The sequence below is a fragment of the Montipora capricornis genome, chromosome 7 (assembly GCF_036669925.1).
Source record: "Montipora capricornis isolate CH-2021 chromosome 7, ASM3666992v2, whole genome shotgun sequence".
Classification (NCBI taxonomy): Eukaryota; Metazoa; Cnidaria; class Anthozoa; order Scleractinia; family Acroporidae; genus Montipora; species Montipora capricornis.
The window spans coordinates 35,913,330-35,936,645 of record NC_090889.1 but is presented as its reverse complement, the minus strand read 5'-3'; the positions used below and the strand labels follow the sequence as shown (position 1 = coordinate 35,936,645).

At 48.7% G+C, this 23,316-nt stretch overlaps 1 protein-coding gene and 1 long non-coding RNA gene across 2 annotated transcripts in view; one reads left to right on the top strand and one right to left on the bottom strand.

Moving 5' to 3' along the window:
• The window catches only part of LOC138057062 (uncharacterized), a 553,865-nt gene that overhangs the window by 351,245 nt on the left and 179,304 nt on the right, over positions 1-23,316 (top strand). The gene's annotated exons all lie outside the window — the stretch shown is intronic.
• On the bottom strand, positions 7,683-9,566 carry LOC138057887 (uncharacterized). Its single transcript, XM_068903790.1, has one exon. The coding sequence runs from the start codon at positions 8,917-8,919 to the stop codon at positions 8,287-8,289; it is 633 nt and encodes a 210-aa protein (XP_068759891.1). The 5' UTR covers positions 8,920-9,566; the 3' UTR covers positions 7,683-8,286.

Genomic DNA, 23,316 nt, shown 5'->3' with positions numbered 1-23,316 from the left:
TACGACCACGAGGGTGTAGTCTTGAAGACTGGGAGCGGTGACGAGTTGTTGAAGTTGTTCGGGACCACAGGGTTGAGGAGGAAGACCGACTTCCTCTAGAAGGTCTTGAGCCGCTCGTGTCACGCGACGATGGTTACCGCGACAGCGAGTCCATTGTCGGCGCCTTTGGGGATCGTCTCGATGTTGATGGACCCCTCGAGCCAGAGCGATGGCGCGTGGACAGCATAGATGTTGATCATCCTGTGGAACGCGTAAGACACAGCGCTTGAATTCTCTGAGACGCGTCGACGCTTGATGCCCTGGTAAATGTTTTCTTTTGTAACCGGAACCAGTGGGAGCCCCACGTACGTGAACGAAGGAGAGGGTGAAGGAATCGTCCATCTCAAATTGTTCGTTCGAGTTGAGCATGTGGGAAAGATTCCCAAGTAAGGCATCCACGCGTGGACCTTGAGCGCGCCATTCTCCGGCCCGTAGTCCCCAACCGTTGTAGGCATTGGCGATACGATTGGAGGATAGAGCAATGTAAATGCGATCGCCATCGGGAATGTCTTGATCGTTGATTAAGTCATCTAGAGCGCTACGAAGACCTTGTACGAGGGCATCGGTGAGACGTTGTCGAGGAATGAACGCTCCAATCTGTCGAGGGCGAAGTTGAAAGACGCGTTCACGAACACCGAGACGGACACTACGCCGTTCGACCACAGGAAGTCTTTCAAAGACGAAACGTCCTGGAGCAGCACCTCCAATTTGTTCAAACGCGTCGAGTGCTTCAACCAAGTCACTATCACTATCACTTTCCATGATGAGATGTTTTTTGTTTGAAAAAGACGGTGTGTCTTTTATAGAGAAAAGAGTCACCTTGAACGACCTTGACGTGTACCCTAGATGGACCAATCCGGAGCGAGATAGGTCTTCTGGGGGGATGGGGGGGTATCCCCCAGAGAGTCATGTGACCCCTTAGGAGCACGGGGATTGGTGGAACGATTCCTGTTAAGTAGTTCGATCGAGTGAGGAGTCTCAGAAAAAGTCATGGCATCCGAACCCAAGAGACGTGTGCTGGAGATGGCAGTCGCCAGACGTACTATGGAGGTGGAGCAAGACCCAGAGTATGAGGAAGAGGTGTGGGTCAAGCAAGAGAATGGTCGTTGGCGAAAAGAAGGCCAGACTACCAAGAAGACTCCGGCGACCCGAAACGAGGCTTCGTATTGGGACCTGTTGCCTCCCGAAGTACGTCATCATGTATTGAAGGTTCGAGATCGAGAGGAGGAGAAGGAACGAGAGAAGGACCGGAGGGAACGTTGGAACCCCATTCACGAAGAGTTACTCCGTCTACCACGTTGCGCTCAACATGGCACGGTACGTACCGGGTATTTGTATTGGGTGGAAATCGAAGCGGATCTGATAGATTCGTTTATTTTATTTGATGTCTTTTAGATGACGGCGACGTACGTAGGAGAATCGACTATCGTCTTTGAATGCGGACCGTGCCGACGGTTTGCCCCTGGGGGTAATCCTGCGGGAAGTCGACTCATGAAATGTCGGACTTGTCTTTTGGGCATGATGAGTTGTCCGGGGTATCGGTATTGTACGGGCAGGTTTCGGTCTCGTCGTCCAGAAGGGATGGTCGTGTGTCGTTGGTGTCGATGGCCCGTCTACCGGAGAGGTCTTTTGTGTATGCCGTTTCGATCTCCTCATTGTCGGTGTTTTGTTGTAGGTCATGGTAGTCACTAGATCGGAGGCGGATGATCATTGGGTCGAATGGGAATGCCGTTGCAGTTACGTGGAACTGACGTGTAGACAATGGGATTGTTGTTGTGCGCTTTCATACCATTCGTACCGTCGTCCGGGATGTTTGATTTGTACCTGTGACGTGGGTTATGGGTTTCCACCGTGTCGTCATGATTTGGGGGACTGGTGTTATTTGTGTCAGGGGTATAGTTGGACCCAGTTTTTTGCTTTATTGTAGGTGCTTTGTCAATTGGAACAAACATTAGATGCGAGGATTTCGAGATGGGTATGGAGAGAGGATCGTTGGGTGTGGCGACGGAGACGACCCCGGAGAACGGAGGAGCAGCGTCGATGGAGGCGGTGTTATTTGAGGGAGATTCTAAGATAGGTCGTTTTTCTTTTGTAGGTGATTTGTCAATTTGAGGATACGTTTGGGGATGAAAGTCTATCGAGATGGGTATGGAGGAATGGTTGTTGGCTGTGGCGACGGGCACGTCCTCCGAGAACGATGAAGCAGCTTCGTTGGAGACGACGTTATTTGAATGAGATTCTAAGATAGGTTCTTTTTGTCAATAGATGGTGGTGCAGGAACATAGGACTCGTGGAGGTTATCCACCGAGGTCAGGGGATCAATGGACTTGGATCAAGTGGGTGTGTCCACAACGTTGTACGGAGACTGCCGCCACGTGCCTTCACTGTTTGAAACGGCTGGACCTCAATTACTTTGGTTGTCTGTGTTACGGATGTCTCGTTCGTTGTCGATGTGACGGGTTGGAAGTCTCCTACGGACGTCGTCGTTGTCATTCGGGGGGTCGTGTGTCTGCCTATACTTTTCAAGAATCTCCTTATTATGGTAACCGTGCCGTCATGTTTCCTTGACAGGGACCATGGTTTCCGTCCATCTTTCCAGACTTTGTTCCGCCTGGACGTTGTACTTCTTATGGATACGGATCGTGTACGTCTTATTGCTTTCGTCTTAGGGGTACGGGTCTCTATTGGGACGGGATACTGATTCAAACGTTTCGTTCTCTTTATTATCGTTAGATGTGGTGTCGTCTGAATCAGTTTACTCGTTATTCTTATGAACTGGGCTGGACGAAAAAAGAGATGGAGGTTACGGCGGAGTTGTGGAAGGCGATTGACGTGGATTTTTGGGATCCGTTTTATGGACTCGTTAACATGTACACACGACGACGATAACCTATGTTTGTGTTTCAGAACGTGACTATGTGTTGGTGTTGGTGTGCTTGCTGTCCTCAGAGACGATGGTGACTGTTTTTTTAATTTTCATTAGACTTGGTGTATCCTCAGATGTACCACTCGCTTTTCATTGGAGAGGGGTTGGACGGCAAAAGAACTAGACATTATAGCGGAGTTATGGAGGGCGGTCGGTACTCATGGCCGTATTCGCCGTCGCCGTCGTCGTCGCCGATAGTCGATTCTCCTATTAACATGGATGTCATTTTCTGTTTAGATCTGGTGCAATCTGCCTAATTTTGGATCGTACCGCAACAGACTCGTTACCGCCAAGGAAGAGACTGTTTATTACCGTGTCTGGCGATCTATCAAAGACGAAATGAACCGCTGTGACCCAAACTATGACTCTGCTAAACATTATTATGATGCTCACTATTATTATTTTTAGTTCATGACGGTGTTTGCCAATGGGGAAGGGTTCACGTTTTGGGATTCACCTTGTTGTTCGTATGGACCCATTACATGCATGTATTGTCTTGATCGACTCAATGACCAACGAACGAACATAGCACCACAGGAACATGCACGACATTGTCGGGGGACCTACAAACGTCGTAGGGAAAAATCGTCTGCGGTCGAGAGATCTTATACCCTGGTGTGGAATGATGATCGTTATCAGATGCGTGTCTTATGGGAACTAACACCTCGATGTACTGTGGATTTTTCGTAGATGATGGTCCGTGCCGACCGATGTTTTTGTACGTGGAGTGAAGACTTTCATGTGCACGAGAGACGGCCCTATGCGCCCGAGGTTCGATTCATGTTACTGGAGGAACGTTTGACAGGCGTGTCTTTGTTTATGTTTTAGATCCTGAGCTTCCCCATGGATATTCCCGAGGACCGTCGTTACTGTGAGGAATGTCGTGGAGAACGGTATACGACCGTCCAGAGACTGGCCATCATCGATGCCATTGTGTCACGATACGGATTTTATAATTATATTGGGTCGGACCCCATCACAGGCATCGGATCGTTTCAGTTGCGTGTCATCTATCCTTACGATGAGGATCTGAGGGATGATGATGATGAGGATCGAGGCGTGGCCCTTTATTATTTGGATCCACCTGTATGGCGTCGTCAGATCATGGTCCGTAACGAGGAGGGACATTTTGTTTATCAGAATACCGAAGGACATTTGGTGGTACGGGCGAGATGTTATCACGGACTGGGACCTCCTTATTGTTCTTGTTTCGTTCCAGATCCAGACCCTGTTTCAGCCTCAGTTACATGAATGTTGTCCTACCCAAAGTTGGTTGAGGAAGCCATGGAGATGTGCGGAGATATGGCGTCTTCGCCACTATCGTATGAGACGAGGAACTGATGGACATGTTTATTTCCATTACAGATCCAATTACCCCCTGCACGGCGTCACCTGAGAGCGGTCATGCTGTTTGGTAGTCTGATTTGTTGTGCGACAGGACAGGCCCTTCGTGAAGCCTGGCGTTATCGGAGACAGCCCCTGTGGCACCCGGAAAAACAGATCAAGAAGAATCAAAAGACGGGACATTTTTATTTTGTACCTTTTATTGACATTTACGGTCCTTACCGTCGTCGGACAAGAATATTCAATCGTAAATTTCGTTGAAAAAATGTTAACCAATTAAAGTTTGAGTTTACGTTTCATTTGCATGATTTTCTTGACCACTTTCTCCGTCTTCTTCTTTTTGCCTGGGAGGTTACTGATAGCCCGAATCATCTTGTCGTCGGCTTTCCACTTGTCCTGTAAGTTTCTGGCCTTGGCATAATCCATGTCGTGGGTCTTGGCAATCTTGTCCAAACGATTGATGCCAGGATCCCCTCGTTTGAGTCGTTTGGCCAATTTGGTGCCAGGACCCATGTACTGATAACCAGGCCAATGAAACTCGATCCCGGTCTTGGACAAAGCCTTCTGCACGTCAAATTTGCCACCTCGCTGACGTCGTCGTCGCTGGCGTCGCCGTCTCTTAGTAGTCCTCGCCATCCAAACGTCGTTTGAGTTTCTTATCGAAATCCAACCAACCGGGTGGGCGTTGCAATTTATCTGTTTCGGTAGGACGACGGCGTTGACCTGTCTTTTTACGGATTTTTTTCTTGACCGATTGAGCGGTCGTCTCCATGTAGTCGGCCACACTACTCCCCATCATCCTGGGATCTCCTTGAAACGGAAGCTGTCCCCAATCGACGGAGGGAACCGGTGTCTTGGGGGGTGACTTTTTTTTCTTCGACTTCTTTTTGGGTGGGGCTGCTTTAGGTTGAGTGATGAATCGAAGTCGTTTTTTAGCTTTAGGGGGTGCCGAGGGTGTGGTCTCGGGTGTTGTCTTTTTCTTCTTCTTCACCAACTGCGTCAACATGGAGTGTAAGGGTCCTTGCGCATAGGCATCGGCTTCGGCATCGCGTTCGTCGTCGGCATCCGGTCCGAACCCAATAGGTTGTCGTACGGCTTTGGTCCACCGTTTCTTTTGGTCGGCCAGAGAAGTGGCCAAGGTATTTTTGATCCCTGGAGGAATCTGATCCGACATGAGAACGGCTTCTTGTTTGGCGGCGATACGAGCGGCTTTGGCCAAAGGAAGGTTTTCGGTCAGACGTTCCTTGTACACGTCTTCGAGTTGACGTAATCGTTGAGGATCGATCAAGACTTTGTTTTCAAATCCTGGAACGGTCTCCACTTCACTCATCGTGAAGTAGTGAGATCGTCGCGTCTCTCCTTGGTTTTATAGTAGAGGTTCTGTTTCTCGTAGCGTTCGCGTTCCAAATGTCGATTCAATTCGCAGACTTGTTCTTGCAAGACCCCCATCTTTTGTTCGGCAAGCTCCAAGTTCTGATTGCGTTCTTGCAATTGATCGGTCAATTGACGGACAATGTCGCATTGTTCTCGGACTCGATGCCGAAGCCCGCGTATCTGATCCTGTAGGGCACAGAACGAACGAGGTCCTTGCGTCCACGTGTTATCACACCAACCATCGTCCATGTTGTAGATGATCCTTGACACAATGATGATACGCCGTATGCAATCCGTGCCAGAATCGAGTGGAATAGAAATGTCGACGCATCATCCTTCGTCGGGCTTTTATGCTATGGGTGGAACGACTGATGGCCCGTAACACTCTTCGATCTCGTGGGGTCTCGGTGATCTTGAGTAGGGTGTACTTGGACAAAGGCAGACGCCCCTTGACAATCTCTCGAGCCAATTGACTGATGGCCTCAATCATCTGATCCACGGCATAGTAGAGTTTTCGTAAACGGTCCTCTCCACTCAGTCGGGTCAGATCTCGTAGAAACCAACCGAGATAGGGTGTTTGGGCACGAACGCAACCAGGAATCTGATGACGACACGCTTTCATCGCGGACATAGACACCGTTCACAGACGGTGTTCAATCCTTGCCACAGACCTCGACCCGTTTGATTCATCATGATCTGACGTCGCTTTTTAATAGAATGTTTACGGCGGGCCATGTCTTCCATGACCTTTTCGTAGGGTCGAAGGCGTCCTACCGTCTTGGACGAGATGGGAATGTTCCCTCGCAGAGCATTCATCACCAGTTCACTCACGGCATTGATTTGATCGGCATTGGCAGCTTGAAGTCGTGCTCGACGTGTTTGATGATCGGCTTCTTTCAAAACACTCCGTAGGAACGGACGTTGTCGCTGGATACGCCACGACATGATATTCGATCCAGAGGAAGAGACGAATTTCTTTTTATACACGAAGTGAGCGTCGTTTTCGTCGACGGCGGCGACGACGTCCTTTTCGTTGGGGCTGTGACACTGGGATCATCACCAGGTTACCGCCTCGTTGCATCCATACGGGTGCCATCATACGTCGACGTTGGCGTACCCGTCTCGGGCCCCACCAAAGACTACCGCCACGTTGACGTGCCATTGTAGACATATGGAATGATGTGGACTATCCTTTTATAGTCCCCTCAAAGGACGTGGATCCCCACGCATCATTCGATCCATCACCATTTTTCGCGCCCAAGGTTTTCGTTTGAGAATCCGTTTCATCATACCGTAATTATACTTGGGTGCTTCATAGTGACCAGTGACTCCTTTGGCACCCATCCTTTTATACCTCTTGTCTTTTCCTAATGTGTACCCGGCAGCCGCGGCCTTGCCTAGGACCGCCAGGAGACCGCGTCCACGTTGTGGGGCTCGTCTCCGTCGTCGCCGTTTGGTCTTGGGCATGATTGACATCGTGGCGTTGCGCATGTCCTTTTATGGGTTACTGAGTCGGGAAGAGGTGCGTCGGACGGTGGGCGTGCCACCATCTTCGTAGACTGTGGTCACGGTGTTGGTATGGGTAATGTTCCGGATACGACGTCCATCCGTTCGTTGACGGGCGTCTTGAGATAACAAATCCATTTGACGACGAAGTCCATCCTGGTTCAAACGTCGTCGACCTCCACGGCCACTGCCCCCTCCGGGAGAACCTCCAGGAGAACCTCCTCCACCAGGAGAACCTCCTCCTCCTCCGCCACCGCCTCCTCCGCCTCCACCACCGCCGCCTCCAGGAGGACCTCCTCCGCCACCGCCGCCGCCACCACTGCCTCGACGGCGGGAACCTGCAGGAGAACCTGCTGGGAGAGGACGTCGACGCGGACGTTTGCCTCCGGTAGTGGGACGAGGAGCTGCGTTGGAAGGACCACTGGCAGCAAAATCTTGTAAATCTTGGTCGGAGATGTTATAGTCTCTTTGGATCTGGGTTCTCTGAGCGACGGGGATACTCCCGTCCAAAAGAGAACGCATCATGAGTTGTCGTTGGGCTACAAACCCATCGGTCTCTAATCCCCCGGTATTAAGACCCAGTTCTTCCAACAAGACATTGGGTTCGGGTGTCGGCACACGACCTTGATCCAACGTTTCCAAAAACTCTTGAATCGTACTATGGGGGGTTCGTGTTCCGACGCCGGCCGGACTGTTTCTGGGAGTCATGTTGGGAATGGTGTTCCCCACACCAGCCGGGGACGTACGCGGTGTCCTGCTCCCTACACCCGCTGGAGCAGACGTCATCCTGGGTTCAGAGAACGAACGGGTTCCTAGAGGAATGTGTCGAGCAGTCTCGAGTCGTTCACTCAAAGCCAAAGCCCGTCCTCCTTGTCTTCGACGTCGACGAGCCGCGCGTTCTTTAGCTCTCCGTCGTTGTTGCTGTTGACGGTACTCTTGCAATTCCCTTTGATATTCGGAAGGGTCGCGTTCAAATTGAAACTGGTCAAACGGTGATCCGGGACTGGAAGGTGTGGAAGGAGTTTGTCGTCGGTACTCTGTCAAGGCACGTCGATAGTCCGAGGGATCCCAATGGGCAAACGGGGATCCTGGACTACTCATTCACGTTTCCACACTTGGGTCGGACCATCCGAGGGTGTCACACAACTGAACAGTCGGTACCGATCGTCTGAAGCGGGATGAAGGTCCATCATTATATACCCGTACGGGCGTTGCGTACACCTCTCGAAGAGACGAAGGACGTCACGCCATCGATCGGGAAAGGCTTGTAACGTCAAGGCTCGAAATCCCGATTGATCTCTAGGATTCTTGAACACGAAGAGATAGTGGGCATTCCTGGAGATGGTCTTGGCATACTTGCCGGGTGGAAATAAATCTTGACACAAATACAACACCGTAATGTTCCGATGATGCGATTCTCGGGTGAATAGGTCCAACACGCGTTTGTCGTTCCCACCTTCGTCCATGAGATCGTCCAAGACCAAGATGCCACCTTGACTTTTTCCAAACCATTGTCGAAGATCCGAAATGTCAGGGATCCCTTCGTGAAATCGGATCCCACGACCTTTCATCCGTTCGAAACGCGGTTGCCATACGGCATAACAGTAATGACACGGTTTGGTCCGACCTCCTTCAAAGACATCACCTTCCGTCAAGAGCGCTTCGGTCAATTGCGTCTTGCCACTCCCCGAGGGACCGACGATCATCGTACTACTGGGTTGTCGTATCATCCTTCATCGACGTTAGAGTGTGATCCGCCCCTTTTTTATAGTAACCCAAGACAAAGACACGACATGTGATGAAAGTAAATTTTTTAATGCAGAAGAATCGGTTCATGCGGTGTACAACTTTGAAGGCAGGGCAAGGTATTGATCTCTTGGACGATTTGACGACGTACTTGTCGACCCACCCTTCGATCGTTGGCTACAAAATCATGGGGAGAAAAGGTTTGCACAAACTCGGGCATGGTACGTCCCCGAACCCTCTCTTTCAAAAACATCAAAGCATAATGACCGCAAGCGGTACTGTTCAAAGCTTGAAGGGTCCGATCGTTCCATTGCACTGCATCCCATTCGTCTTCGAGCCATCGTTCCAAATCAGGTGCACTGTAAGTCGTCATCGGGAGCCCGTAACTGTCCATGACTTCGCACCGATTCTGTTCCGTCCAAAGTCCCAACCAATGTTGACCCGGTTCCCCTCGTGGATCCGTGTTGACAATGTAAGCGGCCCGTGTCGTACGGCTCGGGCGTGACGGAAGCCCGTCGGAGGGATGGACGCCATGAAAGACGCGTTTCAGGATCGGATCGTCCAAGGCCAAGGCGCGTAAGGTCACGTCACTCAAGGGTACAAATTCCATGTCTGCTCACTCGTACTTTTGATACAGGACGGCTCCGTTAGTACCGGCTTGGAAGCTGTCTTCGAATTCGCCAAACACCAGAATGGTGATGTTCTTGTCGGGAGCGGCATTAAATCGGATTTCCAGACGCAGCTTGCCTTTTTGTTTGGGATTTCGATGATACGGTGAATCGGCATTCCCGCTGGGTACATTGTTAAACATGAACAAGGTACAATTCTTGCCGTAGCCCCAATCTCCTGGCTGGATCAGGTGAGGGCGATGATTGGCCAGGGAACCGCTGGCTTCCAAGACACGTTGGTAGCCCAACCAGTCTTTCCGCGTATCAGTGCCATTCAATTCCAACGTTGGATAGGGATATTCTTCCCCACCTACCAGTTGACGAATACTCTTCACTCCAAAATCTTGGAAGGCATACGGGTAATATTCCAAATCCCCATTAAACGCTTTGCTATCCAGCAGTCCGACGACCAAACGGTCGGGAAGACGGCCTGTGAACAATTGGTCTTCGGTCCACAAGGTGGTCTTGCCATCGAACGAGAAGGTTCGGATTTGACTTTTGACCATAGGATAATTCGCCATTTGACCTTTCACATCGATCTTGGCCATCAGTTCGTTACCCACACTGACATTCAGGTTGACGCGACACAAATGAAAAGTGACTTTGATATCCCCTGCACCCAACGTGACGTATCTTTTGACCCCGGTGCCACTGGTCTTGGTCCCAAACAGGAAAAAGTCCGGCGTGTTGCAAAACAGTTCCATCACCATTTCTACGCGAGGGACCAACAAACGTCCCGTTCGCATGGCAGCCAAATGAGGATACATGATCATGGTGGCTTTGTTGTTGCTGTAAAACAGTTTGGTAGCTGTCTTCAGAGGATTCGTACTGTTGTGTGCCCATCCGGCGGTGGTGGAAATGTCATCGTCGGCTCCCGCGGCTGCCAGCTGTTCTTCCACGTTCAGGTAATTCACCCAACCTTGAGGGGCCAACAACGTATCGCCTTCATCTCGACTGTAATTCAAGAGGGTTTCGATGAAAGCCTTGTACATGTACGTATCGGTCTGTTCGCTCATCAAGACACCACCCAACCGTAGATTGATCTGCTTGAAGAGACCGTGAGCCAGATTGTTGGTGACGTACACAAACTTGGTATTGTTGGCATCCGAGGCACTGTTGGCATCGGCCACGATACCGTTGGTGGACGCCGAATTCAATTTCAGTTCGATTTCAAAAAAACTGCGTCCCAAATCCACAAATTCGTCCAAACCGGGAACGGTAAAGGTGACGGGTACGATACCCGTCATGGCGGCACTGTACGGGATCATCCGGTACGAATCGACCGTGATGTCCGTCGACGGCATGGTAAACAGTTCCAGACTCATGATCGTCGTCTTCTTCTTCTACGTCGAGGTCGTCGTGTTCTCGGTAGGTGCGGGATCAACCAACCACCGTACTGAACGGGGTTCCTGCCTTTTATAGTAGTAGGAGCAGACTGACGTCGACGGTAGGCGCGTTGTCGACGCAACCGTGAATGGACGACCATCGGTCGGCGATTCATCGTCTAAAGATGGACGCCACACTTCGTTTGGCTTTTTTATAGGCATACCGTCCACCCACTTTCGCCAAAGCGCCCGCTTTTCGTTTCAAACCACGTTTCAACGAGTGTCCCACCACACCTCCGACGTCACTCAACGGACGACCACTAGCCGCCGCTTGAAGTCCCGTTTGCATGGCGTTCATCAAGACGGGCGAGGCAATCTTGATCAACTCTTCGGTGGCACCATCTCCACGCTGGTACGGAGGATGATACCGTGTCAGACTACCCCCACGCATGATGAGGATGATGATGACCTCCCGACAGTGTCACGTCGTTTTTATACGTACCGTGGTCTCCTCCGGAACTGAAAGGTCACGCTAGTTCTACGATGTTTTCTGTCTCTTACGGAACTGAAAGGTGACGATGGTTCTCCCTCCAGGAGCGAAACGGGCCAGTTCTCCAGTACTCTCACCCACACTGACCTCGATCACATCCAATTCTGCACGGCGCATAGACATCCATTGAATGTGGGTGGGCTCGAAGTAGATGACACCCGAACCATCCTGGGTGTAATGCACTTCCCGGACCAACTGATGCTCTGAGTCACCGACAATATTACTACTCACTACATCCGAGTAGACGAGCATGGTACGCGATGGTTGAGCGGACATTCGATTAAACGAGTGATTCAAGTGTAGGAATCGCCACTCTACGGTCTGACTCAGACACAGATTGTTTCCTATCACCTGCCAGTAATTAGGGGTCCAATCACTGTTTTTGGGTAATTCGGTAACCAATTGTCGATAGAGTCTCTTCTGGTCTTTTTCGTGAAAGTTCATCTCGAGATTAACACCCAAGACCCAGACTTTCAGTAGAGAAGTCACAGTCTTTTGCTCGATCCATCCCATCTTCTGGGCCAAGTCGATATCAATGCAGAAGGTCATTTTACCATGGCTCAGGGACCCCACGTCGGCCACCTTCTTCCTCTCCATGATCATAGTCTCACCCTCCCATCGGAAGGTAGGGCGTTGACTATCTTCCACATACTCCATCTTCGCCTTGATTAACTCCAGTACCATCTGTCGGTTGAGTTCCTGAACGACTTCCTTCATGAACCCGACACCATTGACAATGACGGCATTGCGTTGGATAAGCGCCGTCTTCGTCACTTGACTTGACTTCAAGGTTATGGTATCGGGATTGGTTCCCGAATCCTTCATATGATACTTAGTGCTTATCACCTCGTCCGATGACAAGTAGCTCCGGAGATCCATCCCCTCATTAGGCATAGAGATGGAGGCCAACGCGGCCTCCCATTCTCCATCAAAGTGAACGACCCTGGGCAAACGTACTTTGAAGGCATTCGGTGTATTATTCGGAAACTCTTTCGAAGGATCGCTGAGTACGACGATCCGATTCATGACGACGACGACGAAAATGGAGACAGAGAGTACTTGTTTTGTCTTTAGGAAAGGCCACGGGACGCCCGTCGATTTCCTTGACACGAACGTGGACCGTTTCGATCTTAGATCCGCGTAGGCGATGGTAATGCACCTGTGGTGGTTCCCACCAGGCACCCCCGCTTTTATAGGGGACGGTGCGCAACAGTTGGTCGTACGCCTCCTCCAACCATTGACTTTCCACTAAATTGACGTAGACGAAAAGAGGACGTTCGATCGGTTGCTTCGCCAATGGTGTGGGTTTCAGTCTGGCAAAGGCTTCGTTCAGACGGACGAATCGCCAGTTGAAGGCATTGGCCATCACCATGAAATGAGCATTGTTATACAACGTATCCCATCCTGCACCTTCCGTGATCAAGGTCACCGGTCCAGTTTCTTTGGTAAATCGACTTGTATACCCTGTAAAGCCGGACCCATCCAGAAACCTTTCTTGAGTGTAATCCGGTGTTGGGGCGGTCTCGTCAATCGCTTCCATGAGGAGATTGGGTCCTTTCTTGTAGTGATTCGGCCGATCTCCTTGACCCGTCTTGGTCAACCATCCCATATGGAAAGCCAGTTCGCTAACCCATCCAAAATACTTGTAGGGCGAACCTTGAGAATTGATTCCGTGCTTGTACACAAGTGAATTGTCCAAAAGCAATTGGTCTCCCTTCCATACAAATTTGGCCATGGTGTTGTATCGCGTCGTCTTTGGAGGGGTCTGACTCGTGTCCGGGACGCCTATGTAAAGATGCTCTCCGGGGCTCAGATTTTGATGGATCTTTTGTTGCATCAGATCCATGACCTGTTTGATAAAGTCCACACCCGTCTCAGATGGAGTGAGTTCCGACAACCAGATCACCCTTCGCTGACTCTGCATGACATGAATCTCTCCCTTGGCATTCTTTTTCGTGGTAACGTAGTAAAACATACACACGTATCCTTCCTTATTCCATGTCTCTGGATGACCTATGCCATGGTACGCTTCGTGAACCAGAATCTTTTCGGGGAACGAAGGTGGTGGTGGCGGCGGCGGTGGAATGTCAGGCAGAGAGACACCACTCAATCCCACTTCCCAACGGTCCGTGTCCTGCTGCCAGGTACGATCGCTAGGCAGACGGACTTTAAATTCGGAAGGACCATTATCGGGAAACTCGGATTTTTGAACATGACTCGACAACGTCACATAACGAGACATCACGTATGGTATCTTTATTACATCTTTTGTATCTTTTTTATACATGTCGTAACGCCGAACGAGGCACCCAACTATCGTATTTCTTAGGCCAACCTAACCAACGCACTTTCACGAGACGCTTGCGTCGTTGCAAAATCTTTTCCACGCGGAACAAGGCTTCGTCGGGTACGGTGACTTTCTGAACGTCTTCTTCGTAGAAACTACCTTCGAGAGGCGTGCCATCCCATTCTTTCAGTTTATACGTGACCACGGGTCCGGGTACCACGCGTTGTACGACAAACACTTCTTCGGTCCAACCCGGCAGATACCCTTTCTTGAACGGACGATGTTTCTTGCTGAGTCGCACACGATCGCCCACTTTGAGTTTGGGACGAGGACGCCGTTTCAGGCGTTTGCCGTACAAGGTGGACCACACCGCGCCTTCGTTCTTCTCCGTCACGTCGCGTGGCGCCATCCCGATACTCCGATGCCGACTCCCATTGTATCCGTCGAGGAGTTGGGGCAACACCTTGACATACACTCGCGTATTACGCGCCGTGAAATAACGATACATGCGTTGTTTTAACGTACGATTAAAACGTTCGACGATGGAAGCTTTGGCATCCCCATGCGTCGAAAAATGGTGAATGCCTTCTTGTTCCAACATGGTTCTGAACGGGGCATTGTAAAATTCTTTTCCGGCATCCGTCTGTAAACGCAACGGTTTCCGTCCACTCTGTCGCAGAATCTTCTCAAACGCTTCTGTCACAGCCACCCCGGTCTTGTTCTTGACGGGAACGGCCCAGGCGTACTTGGACAGCACGTCGATGACCGTCAAGAGGTATCGGTTTCCACCATTCCATTTCTTGAGAGGTTGCATCTCCACCAGATCGGCTTGCCATTGATCGTCTTTGTGGAACACCAACACGGGGGACGTCTGAAAACGTCGACGAACCGGACGATGTAACGTGTAGGCCAATTCCCCTTGCAATTCGTCTCGGGCTTCTTTCAAGGACAACCCTTGGGCCTTGGCATATCGGGCCACACCGCCTAAAGCGCCGGGCGTGCCGGGGTCCGTGTAGGCGGTGACGCCGGAAGCACGGCGGCGGTTCTTCCGCTTCGGCATGTCTTGGTGAGAAGGAGTCGGACGGTCAACTCCAAGAGACTAGGCAGATCTTTCAGGTACCGTTGTTCCAACGTCTGCCACGTAGCGTACGCTCTCTCGGGTCCCAGAGTTCGCGTCAACCAGGTCAGATACACGACAAAATGAGGCCATTTATAGTCGTCCTTGCGTTTCAGAACGGCGAACGTGGCTATGGCATCCACGGGTTCTTGGGTGGGCAACCCGTCCCATTGATCGTCTCCTTCGAGACAGGTCATCAATTCTCGACATATCCAGGTCAAGATCGACCAACGGAGACGTCGTCCGTACTCGCGATAAGGCAGACGTACGATTTGTTCCAGACCCACCCTCACCACCCGACGCCCCAATTGAGCACACGACATCATCATCATCACATGTACTTTTATTCAAACATTTCACATTTGCTGACTTTTATACACTCCGGAATCGATACGAATCTGATCAAAATTCAAATCAAAAAAACAAGATTTCAGCAATCCTGGTGTGATGGGACGGATCCGTTCCAATCGTCGGCACCATTCTTCTTCCCGTTTCTCCATCCTCTTCTTGACGTACGCATGATCCGGCAACGGTCCGAAAATCTTCTTCTTCTCTTGCTCTTCACGGTGCTTCTGCCACTTCTCCTGTTCTTCCCGAGAGATCCGTTGGACCGTATCGTGATCGTAGCCCTCGGCACGTCTCTTGAGAATCGTCTTGCCCCAGGCCAGATCTACCCATTGGAAAAACTTACACGATTCCTCTTGCCGACAAGCCAAAAAGAAACGATCCTTGTTGGGCGAGTCTGGTTTCACCGTCCGCGACAAACGCGCCTTCTCTTGATGGTAGCAATGCCAGGGTCCTCGTCGGACATCCTCATGCAGCTGCGCCTCGATGGCATCGATCCAAGTCTGGATTCGATCGGCACCCATCACGAACAAAGGACACACTCCATCATAATCTCGGCAGTACAGGTACGGAGCCCCATTCTTGGTCAAGCCACCTGTCAATGGGGTGGCATGAAATGGGCACAGCACGTCCTTCGGTCCGGTCAAGGGAGGCGGTGAGGATCGGTCAAAAGAGGGCGACGCCACGGGTGGTGGTGGTGGTGGTGGTGATTCAGGAGCGTGTAGGACAGGATCAAAAGGCACGTCATGGTGCACCCTGCCTTCGGCCAAGGATACCACGAACGGCGGATCTGCATTCTGTTCGAGGGGCATCGTAGCCATCACCTGTTCGTACGAAGGCAACTCGGGTGGCACAGAGGCTAACAGAGCATCCAACTCACGAGCCGCTTGGTTCAATTCCTCGTCCTTCTTTTTCTTAGTCTCCTCTTTTCGTTTAGTGGCCGCTTTCTCACGCGCTTCCTTGTAAATTTTGGCAGGCGGTTGAGCTGTTTCACGAACGACATCGTCTTTCTTCTTACCTCGTTTGGACGGTTTTTTACCCAGGTTAGGATACCTAGCGGGAGACACACCTCCGTATTGCCACGACGTACTCATGGTGATCAATGAGAACCTGACTTGCACGACACCGTCCTTTATAAACCGTAGCACGTGTTCCTCTCGTGCTTGATCTTCACGTGCCTCCCACGTGGACACTCTCATAAAACATCGAAGCTCCTTTCCGCTCTCTCCATTTGTCACAGTATGTCTCAGGTAGCCGCCACGCAAACAGAAGACGACGATCCCATCACCTTACGACTTCTCAAACGTATAGACGCTCTCCTGGATCGTTACTTGTGCAAGTGTTGTCAGTACGAAAAGAACCGACTCCCTTTGTCAGCCTTGAAGACCTGGAAACCGGATGCTAATGTGTGCTCAGAGTGCAAATACATCTTCGACGATGCTGACGACCCCGACCCAGACGTGCGCAACCACTGGTGGTCCAAACGAGGATGGCGCACCAAATCCTACTGGTCCTCCGCCGAATCCTGCTCCTCCTCCGAAGACGACGACGACACACCCCTTCGATGAAGTGTGCATCGTCCTGGATTTGGAATATTTTTGCAGTGGGCGACAAATCTTACCTAGAGAACTGGGATACTGCGACCATACTGGAACCCGTTATGGATCCATCCACTACAAACCTTGTGTGGGATGGCCCCATCTCTCTGCCAAAGATCAACGTACCGCTCATTACGTTTCCAAGTACGTCCATGGTCTTCCTTACTATCCCGGACAAGACTATCACGTAGCCAGTGAACTCCTGGTCGATGTCCGTGGTCTCTACCAACAATTCAAGACCCCACAACGGACCCTCGTGGCTCACAAAGGAGGCATGGAAGGTCAATGGCTCGATACCTGGCAGATTCCTCATCTAGACTTGGAACGATGGGGATGTCCCAAATTCGACGATCTACCCCGTCTCTCCGTCGGGTCGTGCGGACAACATCAGCATCCCTTACAATTGCATTGCCCTCAAGTCGAATGCTACCATTTCGTCCAATGGATGCGGTCTCAGCGACTCTTGTCTTACGACACGCGTTACATCAATCACGAACGCACGCAAAGAATGCTAGCCAGTCAGACACCCAGGACCCCGTTACGCCCTGCCCATTGGAAGACGTTCCCTCCACCCAAGTTGAACTATTTTCTTAAAGAACACAAATGTAACCGCCAATGAAAAATAAAACATGTTTTTTAATTCACATTGAGTGTCCTCTTAACTTAACGTAAGGATTCACAAAGGTATTTGCGATAATAATAACATTGTGTCGAACTTCTAGCATGCAACCATTCCGTGATTGGACGGTGTGGAAAACGAGACTCCCACCAATGAATAAAACGTTCAGCGCGATAAACAAGTTCCCTCTCCATCAAATGTTCCACCTCACTAAAAACAAAATAAACAAATGTCAACGTCCCAACAGTCCCTCTAGTGTGGTTAAATCATCGTCCGACAGATCGGCAAACTCAAACCTGTCGTCGTCGTCGTCCTCAAACTCGTCGTCCGTGGGATCTGTGTTCAGATTCCAGATGGTCCGGGTCACGGCGTCGTAGACTTGTTGGACAATGATGTCCTGACGCTCGTCGTACCGCGGGTAATTCTGGTTCTCGTTACCCTCCAGGTAAACCTCCCGACAATGAGGACAGGTCCAATGACTTCGGGTCAACCACCATGTGAGTAAGCAACCCACGTGTAAGGTTTGGTGGCAACATCCCATCTCCACCGAGAGATCTGCTTTGATAGTACAGCCTTGGATGCCTTGGGGTAATTCCTTCTTTAACTTTTGGACAAACTCTGACACTTTGTTGTCCATCTTCAGTTCAGAATCATCTTCCCCGCAAATCACACATGGCCATTCTTGGGTATCCTCCACATCGAGGAATTGTCCGGTCGGTTTGACCCTCTCTGCCCAACGTCGCATGGCTTCCATTTCCACGTCATCTTTTTTCTTTTCTTTCTGCTCTGGTTCATTCCGACGACGAGTCGAGATATTGAATATGGGACCAGCAAATCCCATTGTCGGAACAGCGTTGGTGTTGTTGTTTCGTCGTCCGTGACCAATGACCACATGCATCACGGACATCATCAATCGTGAATCTCTTTCTTCTCTTTCAGCTCGTCGCATATCGCCAGGAACAGACAAACAATCGCCCATGAAGAACAAGAATGACGATCCTTCCAACGCTTCGATTCTTATAGACCTCTTTGGACCTCGTTTTCAAGAAGAGACCTTTCCTGGAGGGGTACCCCCCCATCCCCCCTCTCTAAGTCACCTGACCTATCACATGACCCATCAGGGTCTCTTATAAGAGCGCGCGATCCTAAACACCTTCATTCTGTTTGTGATGCTTCAACAATATGCCACCCGTCACGCGCTCGCAAGCCAGAAGGGCCAGAGAAAGACTACAACGCATCTACCAGATATACCAAGAGAACAAGGACGAGATCCTCAGAAAGACACGGCAACTCGAGCGGAAGAAAGCCGAGCAACGAGAACGAGAGCAGAAACAATTCGAAGCAGAGAACCAATGCGTGATCTGCTTCGAATACCATCTCACAGAGCCCCACAAGCTCGAGCATCTGACGTTTGCAGCCATTTGTCGCCACCTGGGATCCCTGCGCAAACTGAGACACCGCTCCACCCCCATGAAGATGTTTTGCTGCAAACAGAGGATGCACGACCGGTGTCTCTACGCGTTCCTGGCCACGCAGTATGGTTATATGAACCAGCACCAAAGGAAGGATTGGCAATGTCCTCACTGCCGGACCAGTCTGCTCGTGGCGGGGAACAAATACTTTCCCCAAATCGCCCAGAACCCACCTTCGCCAAATGCTCGGGACCACGTAAGAAGAAACTTGTTCGGAAGTTAAGAACCTTGCCCGAACCCGCTCCACTACAACCTGAACCGTTCATGGACCCCGTCACTCTGATGCTGTGCCATCCAAAAGAGGGCTCGCCTTTAATTGTAGGATCGATATTGTTATGTGCTTTTTACTTGTTTGGGTAGTAGGTTCTGGATTCCTACACCATTTATCTTCTTAGGGACGAGGTTAGACACCAGGTCTCCTCACACGTTCCCGCTTGTAAATAAGTTTGTTTGTTCATTAAACCGTTGATGATTCGAGAAAATCAATTCATTCTGTGACCTCTCTGTCCCGTCCCGAACCGACCCGGTCCGTCCCGTCCCGTCCCGAACAGACCCGAACCGACCCGATCCGTCCCGACCCGTCCCGAACCGACCCGATCCGTCCCGACCCGACCCGCATGGTCGCCATCTTGTGAACCCTAGGTGTTGGACCCTGATGTTCCCCCCGGATCTTGGTCCACATTCCAAACATACTTTCTGTTTGACTCCCCCGGTTATGACGTCACATGGACTTTGACCCCACCGTCTTAACCAATCCTGTTCACGTGTGCACGTGATAATGGCGGACCTAAAAATTTCCACCAATCAGAAGCCGATGCATCTCATTAAAATTTCGTCTCGACCAATCAGAACGCTCCCTCAAAAGTGGCTCGTATTCCCCCATAGTACTACTGGCGTTGTTGCTGCCGTAGACGTCGTCTTTACTTAATTAATTATACTCCCTGTCATTCCAGTTTGGTGGTCATCTTACCACCAAATAAATTAATTACAGGTACTATAGAGCTGCATCGTATGCTTTGTCACACAGGGACCGCGCAGAGGGAGGGGCTGGGTGGCTGAGGGCGGGCGGCGGGGGGTCTTAATAAAAATAAATGAGACAAAAAAATAATTTTTAAAAAAGTAACGGAGTGAAAAATAGCAAAAAATCGTTCATTCAAAAGTGACCAGAGTTACTGGCAAAGACAAACGCGCAGATAAATAGACAGAATGAAGCATTAATCGTTACAATTGTAAATATTTTTTCGCTTCTACCCTAGCAGAGGTAAACGTCTTTTTAAATGGCTTCTTTTTTCTGCGGACCTCTCAGGAAAACGCGTTGTTTCGTAATTGGTCAATTTCCATCCAAAGCAATAACTGGGTCTAGTTTATAAGGCGATTCTCAAACAAATTGTTTATTAGTTGTTTCTCTTGCTATAATAATTGTGTGTCCTGATTTTAGCTCGATCAGGGCGAAGTCCGTCTTTTGATGTCAGGCTTCACGGCTCGTCGAGCATTCCAATTGCAAGTTTTGTTGCAAGTCTGTTTATAAAAACATTTTGTCATCGAAAGTACTTTTAAAACCGCACAATTGTGTATAGCTCATGACCCGGTTGTTCAAAAGCTGTTCGACGCTGATATTCGGATAAAATCTACATTAGTAGATGTCGATCTTGAAAAACAAAAATAATCAAAAGCAACTTTAACCAAAAAGTTGAAAACATGAAACAAAAGTTTACGCTAATCCTGGATTAAGTTAATCGGCTTTCGAACAATTAACCGGGCCCTGGTCATCAAGGAACATTCAATCCGGCGGTTACAACTTACAACTTTAAAGTTTGGCTTAGAAGAGTGACCGCTGCCTATTTAGTTGCAGAGGAAGTATGCGTTATAATCCCATAAAGCAGAGCATAGCGAAATATAATTAGTTCAAGTAATCGCATGGAGTCGCGTAGAAATTAAGATAAATATCACGCTTATTTTCATCTCATACATGCGTATGCAATTACAAACTCTGTTTTGTGTTGAAGACAAAATAAATACGTATTGTTTCTGAGGAAACGAAACAAAAACAGCCACAAACAATTTCTTCCCTGTTGCTAAGTGACTTAAAAAAACAATGAATTGTCACAAATTTTGCCCGGGGCAATTACCAAAATTGGAGAGTTATATTTTCAGAGAGTTAAGACATTAGATATAGACTTAAAGTTTCCTTTATTAACCTTCATATCCAAATCCTGAATTTAAGATTTTGGAAGGCCAAAGAAAGGGACTTGGGCAGAAGAAAAAATTAAAAAAAAATTATTGAAAGTTCGTCTACCCGTGTCCTAGTACACCAACAGCATTTGATTACAAAAAAGTGACTGTTCTCGCATTTATGGACAAGAGAGTTTGTGTTATCCCCACCAAAATTAATGAATAAAGCCCTCTGTTTCAGCCAATCAGCATTTATTAATTTTGTCCTCTATGATATAAAAATAATTATACTTCAAGGTAAGTATCGAAATTATGCGTCAAAAGAGCAAAGCCAGTACAAACCAACCTATTAGATTGACTGTTATTTTTCTTCGTGATTTCCCGGTGTAAGTCATTTGTTTTATTCTTTAAATTTGTCAATAAAGCGTGTCTTTATTGAGAATGAAATTTACTCTTGCAGTTTTAAAAAAGAGTTTCTCTGAGCGAAAATACAATTGCCGAAGCGGAAGATTACAAAAAAAAAATAAAAATAAAAAGACCACATAAACACATTAACCGCTACTTAGGTCAAAACTATTTGTTGTCATGATCGACACAGGAAGTCGAATAACTAAACAGTACACAGGGTAATTTGTGGTCAACCGTAGAAGTCGTCAATCACCTATCATTTGTTGTTTAGGGCATGCCTCTTTGCCGAGTAAAACGTGTGACAATCATCAAAACTCGCAACTTAATATTCTTTTTCCAGTCAAGAAGGCTGTTAATCAGCAAGCACACTCACGAAATATAACCATCAGAGAAAATAGGAGCCCTGCTGGTGCAAGATCTTCGTATTGGTGAGTGTCGCAGATAAAACGGTTTAGCCTTTTGCGTAAACATGTGGAGTATATATTTCCCGTGTGAAGCTTATACCGGTACTGAGAATGACTGAATAAATTCAATGTTTCATGTCAATGATTTTTTGCCATTTGGATGTCCTTCGTAGTATATGTAGTTTTACCGAAGCATTTTGTCCTTATCTTCAGGTCATTATGAGTGTGTTGGTCGGGCATTGTCGCCTGTTTTCGTGGCCGCGCGACAATTGCAAAAACAAATACGAAAGTCATCTACGTTTGCCTTAATGTAGTATTCACGTACAACGTTTATCCCACCAAGTTAATGAAGCTAAGGAGAAAAACTATACCATTCGATTCACATTCCCTACTAAATATGGCTGTATACACACATAAAATTAGTCTGAAAACTAACGTACGGTTCCCTGATGTTGATAATAAGTACGTTTAGTATATAGTACAGTGCCGGGATGACGTTGAAATCGCCCTCTGATTTGCTTTTCAAACTCTGAATATCCGTTGCCATCAGATTTGCTATTCATCTCCGCATCCGAAAATATTGTATTGGTTCGGCAAATATCCACCTCTAGTCACCTCCACTTTGCCGAATAGTTGTTAAGTAACGTTAATTTAAAGATCACGATGTATATAGAAGGACAGATTTTGTCACTCTTTTTCAGGTCAGTATCCTTAATATTACTGCCCCTCTGAGTGCAACTAGTGACCTTGAATTTCGCCGGATTTTCAAAATACTATCGATATTTCTATTGCCCTAAAGTCCGAAATAAGGAATAAATAAATAAATTGCTTTAGTTGTATTCAAAGAAGAATTCCATTAATGTTAGTACTGAGAAGGATGAGAGAGGAAGTCGGGCGGAGTCCTAATAGGGAAACCGTCTTTGTTCGCATTAAATGGAGCGACAAACGATTTAGTAAAGTGCAGTAACCTTATATATGAGTAGCATGAATGCTTTGCTTATAAAGAACTTCCAAACTATTCTGCCGAGTGGAAAACACAAAAACTACAAGAAACACGTAATAAAAGGATGCCTTAATTCAAATCAAAGCAAGTGTGACCAGCCAACTGGAAAATATGCGGACAAGTCAGTATAAGAAAGAAGCAGACAATTGAATTAAATAAAAAGGCGAATGGAGCGGCAGGCATGTGTGTTATGCAAAGTGTTGCTTAACATTGCATAACACACATACACAACCACATTTACACCATTTAAGACGGCAAAGACACACACTTTGCATAACACACAGGATCTAGGTCAGTAGATCATCAAACTTGGCAACTAAACAATTTTCAAGTCAAGAACGCTATGAATAAGCAAGAACACAATCTCAAATATCCGCTTGAGAAAAATAGTGGCCTTGATCTCAGTGCAAGAT